General features: G+C 36.4%; 1 protein-coding gene across 1 annotated transcript in view; it reads right to left on the reverse strand.

Moving 5' to 3' along the window:
* Nucleotides 1–996: 996 nt before the first annotated feature.
* The window catches only part of MMRN1 (multimerin 1), a 54,440-nt gene continuing 38,598 nt past the window's right edge, over nt 997–16,838 (reverse strand). Inside the window, exons 7-8 of the mRNA XM_029923674.1 lie at nt 3,057–3,203; nt 997–1,863 (exon numbers count right to left, since the gene is read on the reverse strand). Coding sequence (XP_029779534.1) covers nt 1,442–1,863; nt 3,057–3,203 — 569 coding nt within the window. The 3' untranslated portion in view covers nt 997–1,441. The remainder of the gene's footprint in view (nt 1,864–3,056; nt 3,204–16,838) is intronic.

Consider the following 16,838-nt stretch of genomic DNA (forward strand, 5'->3'; position numbering starts at 1 on the left):
ACGGGTGAGCACAAATCTTTCCAAGGGCAGTTGGACAGTACTTAGCAAAATAAGAAAAATATGCTTACCTTTATTACAGAGATCCCCCATAGTTTGCTCTAATTACCCTCTGTGTGTCTCAGTTTCTCAGCAGTGGAAAGAGGATGATAACACTTAATATGTATCTCATAGGTTTAAGGTGTATATATCATAGGATTCTAGTGAGCATTAAGTAAATTGATTCCTGAAGAATGCTCACCAAGCCAAACTTTTTTCGTTATTATTTTTACTATTTACTTATAGGAACCTATTCTCCAGAAATACTTTATCAAATATGAAAGAAATGTATATTTAAGGTTGTTCACTACAACAATGGTGTTATGATAAAACACTCTAAACAATCTAAAGAGATTATTATGTAAATTATGGTTACATCTGTAGGAGGAAAGGCAGAGGAGGGGTGACCCTGCCCTGAAGACCCTCCCTGGTTCTAAATCCTGCCTGAGTCCTTGCTAGTTGTGGAGCTCAGTCCATTCCATAATCTCTCTGTGTCTGTTTCCTCAACTGTGAAATGATAATAATAATGCCCACTTTACAAGGGTTTTTGTGAGGATTCAATGAGACATTTCATGTAAGTTCCATAGAAGAGAATCAGGACAGAGTAAATATCCCAAAATTGTAGTATTACTCTGGAATCTTATGTGCCCTTTATAAGGATATGAGCAGGCCTGTTTGCACTGCCTTGGAGGGACACTCATTAGAGGAAACTTTTATTTTTTTCCCTGTATTGTATAATGGAGGTAGGTAAAAGACCCACTTATATATACATAGACAAAGATGTAAATGTTCCACTATTTGTCAATTATTACTTTAACCTCTAAATTACAGAGAACAGTAATTCAGCATATTTCAAGTTTCAAATACAACTTTCTTAATTTTGATTACAAATGAAATTTTAATATATAAAACTGATCAACCTAATAATTAAGAGTAAAAATCAAAGTTACAAAATAGCACTTCTTGGTCTTTGAGTAATTTATTTGAATTGTGAATTTAGGAAATATATGTTATATATTTATATACATAGGGAATAACAAAAGGTAAATATTTTATTGGAAAGACTACTGTGACTGACAAAATTGATTGATTGCCATTTAGTCATATTGCTTTACATTAAAATGACTTAACCAGAGAAAATAAAAAACATTATATTAACAAATGCACTTTGCGTTCTGTGTCACTAAATATCTTTAGGAGCAAAAACCTCCTTCGTAAACAGGTTACCCAGGAGATAGTGAAATAATTTTATGACATCAACAAACTTACAGCCTTACTCAGATTAAAAGAGAAGTTGATGTTCATTTCATGTAGAAAGTCAAAAGCAGAGCAGATGTGCATGCAGAGATAAAGAAAAACACTGGCTGGTTCTCAGTAAAGGTGATAGTCTGTCTTTCATGCTAATTTATGTACGATATAACAAATAACCACTAAATGTAGTAGCAGGGGGAAATTTGGCTGGAATTGTTCCTTTTACAAGTCGCAACCACACTTCCTGCCCATAATTTAATTCTAATAAGGCATCCCCAGTTAAAACCCTATCACAGCGGATTTCACTGTTAATATTTTCAGATTCAAATGCAAGCTTGTCTCTTCCATCAACCACTAAAAATCCAGAGATATGAGCACTAAATGACTCAATGGTATACTTAAACACATACACCCCAAGATATGGAATTCTGAATTTTCCAGTTCTTGGAGTATATGAAGCTCCATAATTGACGTCCAAATTATTAAATAGGATAGGACCAGGTGCAGTCATTCCGTACGTGTGGGATGCAAAAAATGCCACCATCGGTGCATATCTGTAAGATCCTTTGGAGAAATCTGTTAGAGGGAAAAAAGTGGAGTCAATTTTCATATTTTTTAATATTGTCTATCCTCATTTCCTTATCATTTTATCTGTTATAAAAAGGGTGAGCTGAAGGAAAAAAGTCATTCATCAGATTTAACAAGAGCATGGGTGTCTGGACGCCTGCCTCTTTGCTGAATTATCTCCAATCATTTGCCCTCTGTGAGCCTCAGTTTCTCCATTCAGCTCAGGATAGAATGATAATAACGCTTGATACATCCCTCACAGAAACGCCTCAAAGATTAATTTGCATGTTGCTTTGATCTCTCCAGTGATAAAGAAATTCAAAGCACTCTATGGTCACTGTGGTATGCCAGCATGTTTTGAAGCCCTTTGTAAGAATTGAAGCTGACATGATGTAGAAACAATTTTTCCAGCACCTTGTCAAACAGTTTCTAGAGGCTAAAATGGAAACCAGATGAAGTCATACGCACTATAGAGAACTAGACAAAAGCAATTTTCTATGTAATTAATGCCAAATGTACTCACAAAGGCTGAGATTTAAAAATAGACTAAAACATTTACTCTTTGGCATGCTGTGTATTATTGAAAAAAGCCTGATTTAAAATATGTTTTTGCTGTCATGAAAGAACTATATTTTAAATACTGCACATATTTTCTTGTACAAAAATAAAAAATGGCAGACTCTTAAAGTTAATTTATAACAAGCACTACTTATGAAGGTAAATGGACAAAAAGGCATTTTGTTCTACTTAGTACATCTGAGCATATTCTAAGTCTCACCCAATCAAAATGGCACTGTTAGCTTAACCTTCACAGAAGATATGCTGCTAATTACTTACTGAAGCTTCATTTAAATGACCATATCTGACATGCATCAAAGGTATATTTATCAACTTGTTTGAGGAGAGTTTATACCAATCAAATATGTACATCTGCATTTTCTTTTAAGATGCACAAGGAAAAAAAAAAAGACTAACTCTGTTACATCAAAAGGGAAGATTTCAACAAGCGTACATCAGTACGGATTTACCTGACAGACATTTCCACTTGTAAATTGTGTGTGTTGTTCAGTAAGTTTCAGAAGTAAAAGGAATGAATCCTCACATGAGTCCAGATTAATCAGGTTTAAATAGGCACTTGTGAATATTTTCAAACAATGTTTTTATGACATGGAGCAAATCCAAGGCTGCGTGCACTTTCATACCTGGAGCCAGAGCATTTTCGTCCACCAGCTTGACGGTGCAGTTATCGCCCGTGAACGGATGCCGGCAGGCACAGATAGAGTCCGTCCTTCCGCTGATGCACGTGCCTCCGTTCTGGCACGGGGACCTACTGCAGTCTGAATACGCCTCTGTTCCTGAAAAAGAATCAAGATAAGGGAGGCTGAAAGTGACCTGTTTTCTCGTTGATCTTACAGTTTCCAACTGAATGGGAAAAACACTGAAACAGAAATAAGAAAAAACGGGTCCCCAGGCCCAGGTTGGCAGCCAGCATAGTGACAGGACTTCATCAAACCTCTAACTCTCTGAGCTCCTTTTACGGCCTCTTTGAAGTGGGGGTCATTCTATGATATTCAAAGTGGGGACAATCCGTTGCATGAAAATGTTAAAATTTTGATTGACTGTAGAACAGAATAGGGTATCTGGACACAGATTTATACGAAGTTGAAACTGATACATGATAAAGGTAGTACTTCAAACCATTGAAGAAAAACATCTATTCAATACATGGTGCTAATATAAATTAAATATTTGTAAAAATGTACGTTCCAAATACAAAAACACTAAATGTAAAAAACAAAAACAAACAAAACTCAAAAACACAAACCCCAACAATCCATATGTTTACATTACAATCAAGTAAAAGGAATATCTTTGTAGAACTTTAAAATTTTGGACATCTCAAAGCAAAACAAAACAAATATCCGGAAGCCGTAAGAGAAAATCCTGACCTTTGGCCACCCAAAAACTAAAACACATTTGCAGTGAAAGTCGCCATTATCAGGTTCAAAGATAAGTAACAGATTAAGAGAAAAGTTTTTTGATAGACACAAAGAACTAACGATTAATATATATAACATATGAAAAGTTCTGACCAATCCAAAGGATTGTGGGAAAAAAGTGAAAAATGGACAAATGATATGAACTGGCCAGATACTGAACAAAACGCACAAAAGTTCATTAACATTTTTAAAGTCTTTTCAATCTTACTTCTAGTTAAGGAATAGTAAATTTTCACCACCATTTTTATGTCAGGTGGCAGCATTCAAAAGGATAGAAAATATTCAGTTATGGAGAAAATGGGCATTCTCATACAATGTTTGTTAGAACTTAAATTGTTAGAACCTTTGAATGAACAATTCAACCATATTTATTAGAATTAAAAAGGTTCATATGCTCAAAGCCAGAAATTTCTCCTGGAAGAAAATATATTTCAGAGACACTTGCCTATTTATACAAACAGAATTGTTTAAAGATGTTCTCTATGACATAATTTGCATTAGTAAAAACCATAAGACACCTACATGACCATTTCATTGTAAAATAAACTATAGGTATCTTGTCCTTAAGGAATATTAGACAGCATTTAAAGAATGAGATAGATTTCTGACCCATCTGATTTACCGAAGGCAGAAAGTTCCAGTTCATTCATTAGATATAGAATAATTTCAATTATGTAGAAAACCTCAAATTATGAATATGGTTATAAAGGTAATTCATAATTATGTAAACACAGAGAAAAGGTTAGGGAAGGATACATCACTGAACACAGTTACCGCTATGGTGCCACCTTGTGACAAAAGTGTGAACAGCTTACTATTTAGTCACTTCAAATCCTGATTGTTGATGATTTTCAAATTTAGGGTTATTTGCTTTGTTTAACATTTTTCTCAAGAAGTGAGATCTGTAAATATTTTATATGTATTATAATTCATATTTAAATGATTCGAATTCACATGTAATGTGACCAAACTACATGCCTGTATTATTAGAAATTTTTTGCAAAAGAAATATATATCTATATATTACTTACACAATTAGAATTTGGTTTAAAGTATTTTGATATATTTTCCTCAATATTCCTTTTTAAAAAAAATGTTTTATTAATTTTTGATACAGGAGAGACAGAGCATGAGAAGGGGAGGGGCAGAGAGAGGAGACACAGAACTGGAAGCAGGCTCCAGGCTCTGAGCTAGCCGTTAGCACAGAGCCTGACGCGGGGCTCGAACCCACGAACGTGAGATCTGACCTGAGCCGAAGCTGGAGGTTTAGCCGACTGAGCCACCCAGGCGCCCCTCCTCAATATTCCTTAAACTACTTTGCTCATTATGGGAAACATTAATATATGTAATATCTTTTTTAAAATGTTTCAAAGTAGCCTACATTTTTTTAAACATCATATCTCAACTAAGTGAATAGGTTATTAAACCTTTCCATTTACTGTTATCTATCATTCTAAAACCTAACCCATTACTTCCTAGCTTTAAAAACTTCAGTGATTCTCCATTACCGATAGAAATGTGAATTCTTTATGTCAAAGCACTGGCTTCATCTGTTTTCATGTTCTCCGAATCTAGCACAGTGATCGACTCACAGGGTGGTGGTCAATTCCAGTGCTTCACCAGGAATGAATCAACTGTGACGTGGGGCTGAGGGGCCACTGAATTATTCATGCAATCTGATCAGCTCTATAATTCTTATTTTCCCAGATGGGAAAATGCTATTCTCACCTGTAGACTGCCCCATGCATGAATCAGGGATCAAACCTATTCTAGGCATGAGAATTTCAGAAATTCTAGAAATGTGCTTTTTTGTATTCCTGTTGGCTGACTTGTGACTCTACACAACCAGGGCCTTTGCTTTCTAGGTAATGTGTAGGAGGCACCTTTCAGTTTTCTCTTCGCTCCATTCCACTACCTACAAGAATAAGGTATTTCCTTGTTCTCTGTGAGTTGTTTCAGTGGATGACATTTTACCTTTGATTCCGATTCCTTTGCTGGGTCATTCATCTGGAGGAGGGGTTCACTTGAGTTTGATTGCTCCTATTGCTGTAGTAGCTGGAATTGTGGAGAATACACAGGGTTTGCCTTCTGGGGCATCTCATGTTCCTACTGAATGAACGTCCAGGGTGCCTCACAAACTGGTCTGTTCTGCCGCTTGTGTTTTAGGTTCCTTTCTCTGCCTTCTTTGACATTTTAGATATCCCTGGTCTCCAAATCCCTGCTTAAATACTCCATATTATGATACATAAAATTATGCCCATGTCTCCCAGAACTGGATATATTAGAAATTGACTTTAATTAGAGCAGGCTGCAGTAACAATTGCCAGTTTTGACTTTGTACTGAGATAAAATGGCCTTATCCTTTTGTTTTTGTTATATAAGCATAAAATGTCCTTTGCCAATTTTTGCAACTGCGTTACATTGTGTCATAACAGGTCTTCTATGTCCTGATGTCACTGAAATTATCTAAAATCTCATATTTATTTAATTCATTTTAGCATGGATTTGCAATTATTACCAATAATTGAATTTATCTTATTAGACTTGACTTATCCTCTGTCCATTGAAACTGTTCTTTGTTTTAAATCTTCATACAATATTTTAATTTAGAACTTTCAGCTTCATTATTTCCAAACTTATGTTTTATGTGTTCATCCAAGTCACTGATAAAAATACTTAATGGATCAAGTGTCAAGCACAGAGTTTTATAACAGACAAGTAATGACTGATTGGTATTGATTTATAAATCGAAACTATTTATGGATTGTTCTACAATCAGTTAAAAATCTAGTTTTGTACATCATCTGACTCACATTTTTTACTTTATTACTAAAATACTTAAAAAGTGTTTGGGAATCTTTATAAGTTCCTATAAATGCTTGTGCTCAAAAGGCAATTTTTTCTTGAATTAACAACAAAAGTCAGGCCCCCTAAAACCATCAGTTTCTTTTTGAAATCTTCTCTCATCCCCGTCAATAGAATTAATTAGGTTAATTCTCTTATTGTCAGATGCTCAGAAGTTCTCTTATTGAATTTATCACACTCCGCTTTAATAGCTCATATGTCCTCCTGACTTTCAATTACATTGTGAGCTTTTGTGAGGTCAGGGCTTGGGTCCTCTGTTAAACTTTGTGTCACTACTGACCAGCACACCAAGTGCATCTGACACACCAAATGCTAAAATGTTTTTTTTTAAGTTGAATAAAGAAGCATAGGGTGATGTATGAAATTGTTGAATCACTTATACATCTGAAACTAATAACACTGTATGCTAACTACCTAGAGTGAAAATAAAAACTAAAAAAAACAAGATAAAGATGAATAAACAAATTAATGAGAGATTGAACAGATGACCACATTCTTAATCTAACACTGTCCCTTCTCCACATTTCTCAAAGACCAGGTAGAGTTTGATGCTATGATGTCATTGGCATGTTTTTCTAGAGACCTAGAATCATCTCTAGCAAACTTTCCACAGCTTCTCTCCTACCTTGGGCTTCAATCTCTTAAACTCTTTCTAGCCCATTTATTTTCTTTGGTGGAGGTCAGTATGATTAGTTGAACAGTTCTGCCAACTCAACATTCTACTATCTTGTGCAAATAGCATAACTAACTTTTAATATTCATTTCCCTGCTCTGAACATGACTAAAATTCCTGTGGCATTGACTTGGAATGTTTCATAAGCTTCAGTTTGTTCTGGTCTTTGCTTTCTGGCCCCTAATAAGTGCTCAAGTTCCACTTTCCTATTAATCCACTTCTATATTTCATAAATGTTCACATTAAATTTGAACTGACTGGAGAGCTCCTTACATTTTCAAAGCCCTGTGCCTTTGCTAATATTTGTCATTCTTTATTATAATTGTTTGCAAAACCTCTGAGGTCCATGAGAAGAGGGAGTGTGTTGTATTTACCACTTTGTCAATTCAGTTTTTCTCAGGAGTCATTCAACACTTACTCAATAGATAGTTAATGAATAAAATGAAGCAGCAGGAGCCCATGGGTGGCTCAGTTGGTTAAGCATCTGACTCTTGGTTTCAGCTCAAGTCATGATGTCATGGGTTTGTGGATTCAGCCATGCATTGAGCTCCGCACTGGTGGCATGGAGCCTGCTTGGGATTCTCTCTTTCCCTCTCTCCGCCCCTCCCCCACTTGCACTATCTCTGCCTCTCTCAAAATAAATAAAATTAAAATAAATACATAAATAAATAAACAAAATGAAGTGACCTATTATATTGATGTCTTCTTTATTCTTATTTTTATTTATAGTACATATATTGATATATATAATTTATATAATATATTTTACTTTTATTTTATTTAGGTTTAATTCATTTAAAATTTTTATTGCTTAGTTCTGCTTTAGCATCAAGGATCACTTATTTATTTATTTATTTAATCAGTAACATTGCAGAGGGTAGATAACACTGATCTCTGCTTGGGAAAGAATGGAGTTTCCAAAAGAGGAGTGAGGAAACCTAATATTGCCTCTGGGCCAATTTTGTCACACACAGAGAGAAGTATGATGTACAAAATCTACTGCACAATTTTGCTCTAGATGGCATTCACAAACAACATTAGGACTTTATTTTTCATTCTAATTCCAATGCTCTTTTAAAATGATTCCATTTTAAATGTGTCCCCATTTATCAAAATTGTTCCTGTCAAATAACGTCTATCCTCCCATTGCTCTAAAAGTGGTTCATATGTTCCTTTCCAACAGCTTCAAGAAATGTATTTATTTGTTATATTAAGCTTCCAAATTCACTGTTCTAATTACTCATCTGTCCATTGGTGGATACATGGATAGGAATATTGTTTGTAACCATCTTACTACTTTTCCTTCAAGTCATCAGTTTTTATTTTTGTTTTTTTTAAGTCACATCTGTTGTTCTTGATACTGTTTCTGGGATCTTTTTTCTCAGCCTTTCAAATACAGCTTTAAAGCTCATTTAATCATATCAGCAATCCTTCCCGAATGTATTCACTTTGTCCCAGAAAATTTACTCTAACCTTGTCATTGAATTATCATTCATTTATCTTAAAAAAATTTTTTTTTAATGTTTACTTGTTTTTTGAGATACAGGGACAGATCAGGAGTGAGTAAGGGGCAGAGAGAGAGGAAGTCACAAATTCTGAAGCAGGCTCCAGGCTCTGAGCTGTCAGCACAGAGCCCAAGAAGGGCTCCAACTCACACACCACAAGATCATGACCTGAGCCAAAGTCAGATGTTTAATGACTGAGCCACCCAGGCGCTCCTATCATTCATTTATCTTAAGACATGACCTAGGAAATCAAATGTTTCTATTTGATATAAACAACTGTTTTCAACTTTTTCTTAAAAGTCATGACCATGGGGCACTTGGGTGGCTCAGTCGGTTAAGCATCTGCTTTCGGCTCAGGTGATAATCATGCGGTTCAAGTCCTGCAGCTGGGCTCTGTGATGACAGCTCAGAGCCTGGAGCCTCCTTCAGGTTCTATGTCTCCTCCTCTCTTTGCATCTCCCATATTCATGCTCTCTCTCTCTCTCTCTCTCTCTGTGTCTCTCAATAATAAATAAAAACATTAAAAAAAGTCATAACCTTTAATCAAAAACAGTATTTAAAAATAGCAAATACACTAAAATATGTTCAACGCTATTAGTCATTAGGAAGATGCAAAATAAAATCACAATTAGATACAACTACAAACCTATTAAATGGCAAAATAAACAACATTGAAGATACCAAGGGTTGGAAGGTTGTGGAGAAGTTCTTGTACTTTACTAGTGGAAATGGCAAGTGGTTGCCCATTACTTATAAAAATAAAACTATGCTTATTTTACAAGCCAGCTGTGATTTTGCTGTATATTTATTCAAAAGAAATGAAACCTTGTGTGCACCTTGGTACCTCTGTGTGAATGTTTATAGCAGCTTAAATCATAATCACCCACATTGGAAATTATGAAAATATCTTTCAACAGGTCAATGGATGAACAAACTGTGGAACAAAACATCTATGCAGTGGAACGCTATTCGGAAAAAAACAAAAACAAAAACCAAACCATACATTCAACAACATGGATGAATCTCAAACATATTGTATGAAGTGGAAGAAGGCAGACTCAAAAGCCTATGTACACGCATTCCATTTATAAAATATTCTGGAAAAGAGAAAACTGTGAGGGAAGACAACTGCCTACCTGTTGCCAGTGACTGGGAGTGGAGGTGGAGACTGACTTTCAGGTGCACGAGGAGATGATGGGAGCGACGGGTGATGGGCTGCTTCTCTATCTTGATTGTTGTGGTCACAGGCCTGCACTTGTCAAAACTCACACACTGTGCATCCTTCCATGTGCCTGTTTCTTTTTTTTTCTTTTTTCTTAAAGATTGAGTTTGGTGATACGTATATTTTCCTGATTATTATCACTCCTCATTTTTCCTTCATTGATCTCTCTTTCTCTCTCTCTTTTGCTTTCATCAAGCGTAGGAAATCTCCATGTTTTTATCTTCTTTTCTTTTTCTTTAGCTATCTAATTTACTTCCGTGTCCTTGAACATCACCTCTGTGCAAGTAATTTCCAACTCTTACCTGCAAACCATTTTCTGATTCTAGGCCTACATTACTAATTAACTTATGGACTTTTCATAGAAATAATAGATTTTTTAAGTTTACTTATTTATTTTGAGGGAGAGAGACAACAGCAGAGAGAGGGAGGGAGAGAGAGAATCTCAAGTAGAGTCCACAGTGTCAGTGCAGAGCCCAACGCGAAGCTCCAACTCACAAACCATGACCTGAGTTGAAATCAAGAGTCAGCCGCTTAACCGATTGAGCCACCCAGGTGCCCCTGCAGAAACAATTGATCTTTAAACTAATGTATCACTGACTAAACTTCCCTTCCCATATATATCTGTGCTTCCTCTTTAACGTTCCTATTTCCATTAATGGAATGATTAACTTCTCATCTCTATGAGATGAATGCTTTATTCAAACTTTGGTATTATTCTTCATTCTAAGACTTTGTATTTTCAATTACATGTTTTCTACTAAATATATATTCACATTTAACTGACACTCCCAGCTTCCATTTTATTCCTGTCTCTATCACTTAGTTGAGATCTTGATCTATTCATGCCAGAGCTGTTATAATAATTTGCTAACTGGTCTGTCTGAAGAACTCAAACTTAATAGTGCACATCCATAATTAGCCATATTCCTGCTTTAAAATCTTCAGGATGCCTGGGTAGGTCAGTCAGGTCAGCGTCCAACTTTGGCTCAGGTCATGAAATCAGGTCATGATCTCATAGTCCCTGAGTTCGAGCCCCGCGTCCGGCTCTGTACCGACAGTTCAGAGCCAAAAGCCTGCTTCAGATTATGTGTCTCCCTCTCTCTCCTCTTCCCCACCTCGTGCTCTTTCTGTCTCTCAAAAGTAAATAATGTTTTTTTTTAATTTTTTTAATGTTTTATTTATTTTTGACACAGAGAGAGACAGAGCATGAGATGGGGAGGGGCAGAGAGAAGGAGACAGAACCGGAAGCAGGCTCCAGGCTCTGAGCTGGCTGTCAGCACAGAGCCTGACGTGGGGCTCGAACGCACTAACGTGAGATCTGACCTGAGCCGAAGTCAGAGGCTTAACCGACTGAGCCACCCAGGCGCCCCAATAAATGTTTTTTTTAAAAAATCTTTGTTGCCAAGAGAATGAATCTGAACATAGTACTCAACAAAGGATTTAATTGGTTGATTAATGAATGTTCAGCCCAAATCTACCTCTTACATGAGATTTGCCCAACAAGCACTTAATAAAAATAAAGTTCTTATAATAATGAAACATATAGCACTCATTTAGTGCTTAGTACATGCATTGATATGTTTCTTTCACATTCAAAATAGTTTTATAACAATGCATTTTCATAAGCATATGAAAATTTAAAAAAATAATAAAAATACATAAAACATAACAACAACCAAGTATCACATTGCTCTCTAGATACATCCTCTACTATCAACTTTTCTTTTTATTTTTAAAATGTTTTATTTATTTTTGAGAGAGAGAGAGGCAGCGTGAGCAGGGGAGGGTCAGAGAGAGAGGGAGACACAGAATCTGAAGCAGGCTCCAGACTCTGAGCTGTCAGCACAGAGCCCGATGCGGGGCTCGAACCCACAAACAGTGAGATCATGCTCTGAGCCGAAGTTGGACGCCCAACTGACTGAGCCTCCCAGGGGCCCCTCTCAACTTTTCTTACAACAAAATTACAAAGTTTCTGAGTCAGGGCTTTGCTTTCTTTACCTTTCCATACCCAGTTTCTTGCTGACGTCACATTTTTTCAACAAGTGAAGCCTGTCATATTATCATATTTAATAATGCTGCAATCTGCTCCCAACATACCCTGGCACCCCCTGCAGTACACCGACTCCCTTACCTTTCTCTGTCTTTTCTTTTAGCCACAGCATTTATTACCTTTTAACATGCAATGTCATTTACATCGTTATTTTTTTCCCCTCTATCCCTGCTGGAGTATAAACTTGAGAAGATAGCTTTTTTTCTAAAACATTAGGATGTATCCAAAATATCTAGAACAGTGCCTGATTCCATTTAGCACTCAATTGTATTTGTTGAATTGAATCAGTTATAAGTTATTACTATTTTCAAATAACAGTAATAACTCTAAGGAAAGTTATTTGATCCTAAGAGGAAAACTGCTTAAATGAATTTGAGCACAACATTTTGAGCTACTCTAACACTGAATCATAAAAATTAACTGATACTTTCATTGCACCTTTAATCCAGGAAAGTTTAAAGATCTAGAGGTAGACATTTAATATGAGATTTTTAAGAACATTTCTTAGTTTATAATAAAGTGATTTTTAGGTGATATTTGGAAAGTTGAGTTGATGTCTCCTCATTATTATTCACATAATTATTTGAGGTACTTGAGTACTTTTTATAACTTCCAATTTAATACAGCAGACCTGCAGAATACAGTCAGATGCTAACATTCACATGAGGTGTGCTCCTCCTAGTGCTTCTTGGTGTTTTCACTACTGTCTCATTTCTCTTCTCCACCAGCCCTCAGCGGCTGCTCTGTTGACCTGACTCTGCTCTATTTCCCATCTCTCCGCAGAATATGCATCTATTCCCCTGGCTTATCTCACCCACACCCAGAGTTTCAAAGCACCGATCTTTATTCTGATCCCTCTCAAATCTAAATATCCATACAAATTTTAAAATTTAGCACTTGCTTATAATTATAAAGTCTAGAAAAGAGTTCTTAAAGGAGTATTGATTAACCATAAAAAATGATTTATTTTTTTTAATAAAAGGTAGATGTAGCTTTTGATTCCTCTATCATTCTGGAACAATGCCATGCAACAGCTTTCTTTCACCAATTTCCTTAATTCTACAAACACTGTGTAATGATTTTATTGGTAATTTTTTAGAGGTGAAGAGTCTTGAGTTTAACTCAATCAATTATGATATCAATAAAGGTGCCAAGTCTATTTTCTCTCCAAAGAATGATATTCAACATAAACGTATTTGAATAGTTCAAGTTAAACTTAGAATAAAATACTTCTTATTTATTTTCAGGGTCACTTTTAAGCTGTGAGGAGTGAAATTGGCAATTAAATGTTTCTCAAACGTCATGTGCAGTTAAAATTTGGTACAGCTGTTATTTTCATGCTTCAATATTTTGTCGAGATGTAGCTATAATGTCCACGCAGACTACTGTATAATAGTTCACAATATGTTAGTTGTTAATCCCTAAACATATCCTATATGTTGGATAACTCATATATGAAATTATATAATCATGTGCAATTTTGAATTTAGTGTTTTTGTGACCAGTTCAAAGACATCTATTCATTGTATTTAGTTATAGACCAGTTAATAATCAATCTGGTTTCAACTCTTGGGTTCCAAAGAAAGTCTATTATAGAAATAGCTCCTGTGATTCTTGTCAGAGAAAGAACCAAAGCATGTTCGATGATGGTGTGAAGTGGGGCCTGGTATTCTGTCCCCTTTCCTTTTTTGTGTCAGACCATGTGTTATAAATTTTGGTTCAGATGTGAGTATCAAACACATCAGCTTCTGCCTGATCACCTCAGATAGCATGGCTTCTTGACTGCAAGATAAGATACAGGAAGAGTTTGTCTGTTTCATCAGCATCCTCTCCTCAACTGTCATCCTTCCATCTGAAGGAGAATCACATGGAAACGTGGGGAGTCTTTTCTTCTTCCACGGAACCATGAACAAAAATAGCACATTTAATATTCTCTTCAACACTGGTGTGTTTTATTGACACAAACTGGGGAGACTTTTCCCAGCAGACAGGCTTGCTAATCAATTCTGACACAATGAATATGTTTATGATCAGGAGCAGAAAAGAATTAATGGAGCAGGCCTGAGACTGCTAGGTTTAGAGAGGCCTGCTTGCAAGGTTTTGCCCTTCACCCATCTCTGGGCACTTGGCTTCTTGCCATTTCCTAATTGGTAAGTGTCATTCATCGTGCCCAGACTTTTTGTACAAATAATATGGGTGCCCTGGACATCTGTTTTCCTTCTGAGAGCCTGGAGTTGTGATATATGCTAAGCAGAGGGTGACCACATGACCAGTCCTGTCATAGACATAATGTTTATGTCGGTTAAAAATTCATACAATGAAATCCTGATCATCCCAGTCTGATAGTGTTGGTAGGTAGGGACCCCGGGGGGTTGGGTGGTGACTAGATCATAAGGGTGGAGTCCTCATGAATGGGATTAGTGCCTTGTTTTTAACAGACCCCAGAGAGCTCTCTCACTCCTTCCCTCTCTGCCACATGAGAATACAGGAAGTGGACAGTGTGCAACCTCCAGGAGGGTTCTCTCCATGATGCACCGATATGAAACTTCCAGGCTCCAGAACTGTGAGAAATAAATTTCTATTGTTAATAAGCCACCAAATCTATCGTACGTTGTTATAGCAGCCTGAATTGGCCAATAAAACCTTTGGGTGCTGACCATCTGAAGGACTTCTCTGGGGAGAAATATTGCACATATGTTACTGCGTGTGTGTGTGTGTGTGTGTGTGTGTGTGTGTGTGTGTTGGAATGGGGGACTAGAGAAAAGAGCACACACAAGCGTACTTCCTTATAGGAGAGAGTAGAGTGAGTGTAAGAAAGCTGGTGCATGTGTCATTTCCCCACTCTGATCCTACCATGTATCTTCTCACTATAATTAACCTTAGCTCTGTGCATAACTACTTGCTGAGTTCCATGAGTGCTTCTGACAGATCACCAAACTTGTGTGTGGTTTTGGAGACCGTATAAAACACAGCATCAATTCTAAATTCAACCACTTAATCCTTCAAAATTTAATTAGCTTATAGCCAACTATTTTGTACAGAAGTCACCATATTAGGTTTTTTGTTTTGTTTTGTTTTGTTTTTTTGAGAGTGAGAGGAGAGTATGAGCCAGGGAGAGAGGCAGAGGGAGAGAGATGGAGAATTTTAATCAGGCTCCATGCTTAGAGTGGAACCTGACATGGTGCTCAATCCCAGGACCCTGGGATTATGATCTGAGTTGAAATCAAGAGTCAGATACTCAACCAGCTGAGTCCCCCAGGTGCCCCAACTTATTGGTTATCTTGAGGCATATTTGAAAATGTTAATTTATTTTATAATATGGAAAAACACTTTGAAAAAGACCATTATTAAAATTTTTGCAGATGTTTTTCAGCAATTATTAATACACATGCATTTTTATACACTTAAGCCTTTACATTTTGTATCTGATTCTTTTTGAGTTATCATTATATGATAGGCATAAACTTAGTTATAAACATATGTTGAAATTATTTTAATATTTATATATTTTGAAGGGAGAGAGTGAGAGAGAGTGCAAGCACGGTTGGGGTAGAAAGAGGAGAAAAAGAATCCCAAGCAGGCTCCATGCTGTCAGCGCAGAGCCCAATGTGGGCTGGAACTTCCTAATTATGAGAGTGAGATCATGACCTGAGTCAAAATGAAGAGTTGGAAGCTCAACTGACTGAGCCACCAGGTGCCCCAATATGTTGAATTTAAAATGCATTGACTTGGGGTCCCTGGGTGGCTCAGTCAGTTAAGTGTCCAACGTTGGATCAGATCACCATCTCACGGTTTGTGGGTTTGAGCCCCGCATTGGACTCTGTGCTGACAGCTGAGAGCCTGGAGCCTGCTTGGGATTCTGGTCTCCCTCTCTCTCTGGCCCTCCAGCACTCATGCTCCGTTTCTCTCTGTCTCAATAATAAATAAACATAAAAAATAATTAAAAAAAATAAATCGCAATGACATAAAGGTAGGGAATGTTGGAATGCCACGAGTCTGTAAATTATGTTAATATATATAAAGAATCATATGTCAAATATTAAGTGAAAATATTAGAGAAAGCCATAAACATTGGGTATGGCTATGGTTGTAACCATAATATATATGGATGTAACTAATTTACAATATACTGTATACAAGTTAGTTCCATGATCCACAAAATAAACTTTTGAGGTAGATGTATTATCTACATTGTATAAACGAGGAACAAGTTTTCAAAAAAATAAAAATAAAGTTAAAAAAATGACATGTTACAAATAAATATGTTGCCAGGCAGGACCTGAATCTCAGTTTCCTGATTCCAAAATCAGGGCTCCTTAGTCATCATAACGGTCTCAGTGTAGAATTACAAAAATTAGATATGGTTTAAAGTGGTATAAAAAAGTTAAAGATTCAGGTTCCCATTTTTTTCTTTTAAATTGCTTATATATACCTCAGCAATAATTTTACAAAGTATATTGAGTACACTACCAACTCTTGTGTAGAATGTAATCTTTCCTAAGAGGAGTGGTTAAAGGGGCAATTATGAATAAAAGACATTTATTATGAGAGTTAAGTATACTTCGTAAATATTGGGAAATTGTCACAATAAAATTTCGGTTTTATGAGGGGGGGTGTGCGTCCTCGGTGATCTCAAGTGCTGATGGGTTGCGGCAGGATTCGCTCCTCT

The sequence above is a fragment of the Suricata suricatta genome, chromosome 1 (genome assembly GCF_006229205.1).
Source record: "Suricata suricatta isolate VVHF042 chromosome 1, meerkat_22Aug2017_6uvM2_HiC, whole genome shotgun sequence".
In the NCBI taxonomy this organism is placed as follows: Eukaryota; Metazoa; Chordata; class Mammalia; order Carnivora; family Herpestidae; genus Suricata; species Suricata suricatta.